The 3,540-nt window shown below is 42.9% G+C and overlaps 2 protein-coding genes across 3 annotated transcripts; both read left to right on the forward strand.

The window, feature by feature from the left end:
• The first annotated feature begins 6 nt into the window (after positions 1–6).
• LOC106116984 (U11/U12 small nuclear ribonucleoprotein 35 kDa protein) lies at positions 7–1,288 on the forward strand. Of its 2 annotated transcripts, none has more exons than XM_013311048.1 (4): positions 7–451; positions 538–668; positions 760–1,109; positions 1,196–1,288. In XM_013311048.1, the coding sequence occupies exons 1-4, from the start codon at positions 379–381 to the stop codon at positions 1,215–1,217; spliced, it is 576 nt and encodes a 191-aa protein (XP_013166502.1). In that variant the 5' UTR covers positions 7–378; the 3' UTR covers positions 1,218–1,288. The 2 variants fall into 2 exon arrangements, with proteins under 2 accessions (XP_013166502.1, XP_013166503.1); XM_013311049.1 differs by having other exon boundaries at positions 360–451; positions 520–668.
• On the forward strand, positions 1,226–3,145 carry LOC106116937 (uncharacterized). Its single transcript, XM_013310996.1, has 3 exons — positions 1,226–2,105; positions 2,186–2,518; positions 3,004–3,145. Exons 1-3 carry the CDS (start codon positions 1,231–1,233, stop codon positions 3,143–3,145), a joined length of 1,350 nt encoding a protein of 449 aa, XP_013166450.1. The 5' UTR covers positions 1,226–1,230.
• Positions 3,146–3,540: the final 395 nt, after the last annotated feature.

The following is a 3,540-nucleotide window of genomic DNA, read 5'->3' on the forward strand; positions in this document are numbered from 1 at the left end:
TTTTTAAACAGCCCAAAAATTATAGAGAAACTTATGAGTGGGATAGACACAATTTTCAAGATGGAGGATCTCCGTTTGCGTTCAATTTGTACCATAGACTAATAGAGTTTCGCATGCCTGGCGTGAACGAAACAAATAGTTATTACATTTAATAAACAGAGACCCGAAGATTGGTGGTGGAAAAAACATGACCTGTGATTGCTATGTGAATAATTAACGTTGAATTCATCTAATTAAATGAAAAAGCGGTCAACGGTTGAAAAGTTGAAGGAATATCAACACTTGATTCAACGCCCATTCTTATGTTACAAATCAACTTCAACATTTCGATTTCGTTACTTCGGATCGGAAAAACAATAAAACAAAGAAAATTGCACGATGTCTCGCAATGATAACGAATATAATAGAATAGCTACAGAATATGATCCGATAAAAATAGCTTCTATTGATGGTAAGTAATTAAAAAGATTATTGGGAATAACATAACAAATAATTCCAGAAAAAATAAATTGTTGTAAGCATTGTAATTGTTGTTAGGCACCGACTGCGAGGCTCACGACCGCGCAGTTCTGCGCGCCATGTTTTCGGAATATACTCCCAACAAGCAAGTCAGAGGTGATCCTCGCCATACGTTGTTCATTGGCCGATTGAACCATCGGACAACACAGGTGATATGTCAATACAAATATATGCGTGATAATAAAAATGTAGTGTTATAAAAGAGTTTGTAATAGTATATATTATTTTGTTGTGTTTCAGGAAACAATCCAATCTGAATTTTCAAAATTTGGAAAAGTCCTCCATTGTCGTTTGGTAAAAGATATTGTGACAGGGAAATCAAAACAATACGCTTTTGTAGAATATGAAAGTATAAGTTCTGCTGATGCAGCGTGGAAGGAGATGCATGCAGAGATGCTGGATGGATCAGAGGTGATAGTGGAGCGGGAGGCGGAGAGACGGCTTTCGGGTTGGCGGCCGCGCAGGCTGGGCGGGGGGTTCGGAGGCCGCAAGGAGTCGGGCCAGCTGAGGTTCGGATGTCGAGCGAGGCCATTCAGAAAACCATTTGTCCTAGGGCAAAATATTGATACTGTTCCATCTACTCACAGAAGGTATATTTTACATATAATACATTGAGTGTTAATTGTCATGTTTTTTCTTTCTTTGCCATTTGTTATAAAATACTCTTTTTGTTTAGGGACGGCAAGAACTTACATTAAACAAAAGCAACATATGTCACAATGTAGACAATCTGTATGGTCATGGCCTGTCAAAGTCTGTGTTGTTTGCCACAAAAATGTAAACATTGAAAATGAATGTAAAATGTGCAATGAATGCTGGAAGGAATTTAAAGGATGGATGAGATCCTTTACGAGGACCGAATGTGCTCTTACCGCTTTGCAACTAGTGCTCTTAGTTTTGTTTGTTGCTTTTTTGACTTTTCTGATTTTACACCTTCTGGCATGTTCGGCAGCTAAACATTTTTATGACATTGAACCAACTAAAATTACTCATGAACCATTTAGTACATCATCACAGACAAACACAACTTTAACAACTATACCAATTTCTTCAACTAATCACACAACTTTAAGCTCTGACATTGAATGTACCTGGAGACCATCACAGAAGACAGATAGTGTCATACACTATTATGACAATGGTGCAATGTCAACATGGACACCTGAACCACCAGATGGTGATCTGGCAGACGATGTTGACAAGTCCTACGTACTCGCACTTGGAAAGGTGAATATACAGGACATACAGGATATAATTTTTGGATGTATTTTGACTATAATATCTGAATACTGTACTCTTACGGCAGCGAGTTGTATCGAATCCATTGAAGAGGTGGACTCTGTGGATACATTTGTCATCATAGAGAGGTACGGGGATGGGCACATCGGACAGATGCATACGGTGTCTGATGTCCTCATACATCCCGAGTATCAAGGGATTAGTAAGAAATACGATGTGGCGGTTTTAAGATCTGAAGACAGTTTGATCAAATACGGACAGTCCGCGGTGAAGCTGCCCTCGATGCTGGACGCCCTCATGATTACCATCGGGGAGGAGTTCAATGTACTCGGATATGGAAGTCCCAGGTTTTTATATATTTTTTTAAAGAATCTTATTTATTTTTGTTGTCTACTATCACTGTAAATCATTGTAATGTCTCTACTAGGATTGCGAGCGGCTCGGAGGGGCGGGGCGTGGGGCGGGGCTCGGGGCGGCGCGCAGTGCGCGTGCTGGTGGTGCGCACGCTGGCGGGGGCGCAGTGCGGGGCGGGGTGGGCGCCGCGACACCTGGCGCAGGGCGCGGCGGCGGGCGCGGGCGCGGGCAGCTGCGGCGCGGCGCCGCTGTGCGCGGGCCCGGCGCGCGCTCCGCCCGCCTGCAACCAATGCGCGGGGGCACCGCTGCTGCGGGACTCGCGGCTGGTGGGGGTGCTGGCGGCGGGGCCCTGCGGGGAAGCATGCGGCCCCGCACTGTACGTCAATGTTGCTACTGTTGTCGACTGGTTAAATTCTACCATTTGCAGTTGAATAAATGTCTAACTTTATTTTTATCTTTTTATATTTATTTACCTGAGAGTAAACGTGTCCCTCTTGTTGCCTAAACTATATCATAGTATATTAATAATATTATTATTATAACATTTTTTAATTCAATGGAAGTGTCATGTACGGACACGTGTTCCGGATTAAACTAACTGCAGCTTGCAACTTTTCATATGGTTCATGGAATTTAAACAAAGTAAATGTTAGTTCACTCCACGAAATATACAATAGATAGATATTTATTTTAATCAAAACAGTCAAATAATGGAAAGAGTAAAGGAGTAAAGTAAAATGGCTCTTCTGAAACCATCTCAAACGAAGCTGTCACAGCTGCTATTTATGACATTAATGTGACATTTGAGATGCGAGCGAACTGAAACCGAGGAGGCAGGAGAGAAGTGTGGCTGTGAAGCGAAGGATAAAGGTGTCGTGTGGAGGTGGGCAGTGCAGACGGCGCGATGAACAAGGCGCTGGCGGCGTGGTCTGCCGTGATGGCGCTGTTCACGGCGGGCACGGTGGCGGCGGCGCTGCTGCAGTACGTCGAGGACGCGGCGGGCGCCGGCGCTCCGCAGCTAGACTACCCCTAGCCTTGCCCTTGTTCTCCAGAACATGTAAACTTCTTTCAATAACTTAATTTAGGAAAGATGCGATCCTGACATTTTTTGTAATTAACTAAAATAAATGTTATAAAATGTATTATGAAGTGTTTTTACATCTTCGCTTTCGCGCTTTCCACATGAGATCTGAGTCGTGACCTAAGTTGCCATAGTGCTTTGAGATGACAATTCCGCGTTTCGCCTGGCGAGTGAGCGCCCCGGAGGTTTAATTTTGGTCTTCTTCGCCAAATTCGTGTTTGGGCGGCAAAAGGAAACCCATTGTGTTTTTATTTCATATTTATTATAAGGTTTGAATTAAAACTCAGATATAAGCATTAACGTAAACAATTTATATTTGAATATTCTTCACAAGTATAATTCACCAA

The sequence above is a fragment of the Papilio xuthus genome, unplaced genomic scaffold, assembly GCF_000836235.2.
Source record: "Papilio xuthus unplaced genomic scaffold, Pxut_1.1 DF827680.1, whole genome shotgun sequence".
Classification (NCBI taxonomy): Eukaryota; Metazoa; Arthropoda; class Insecta; order Lepidoptera; family Papilionidae; genus Papilio; species Papilio xuthus.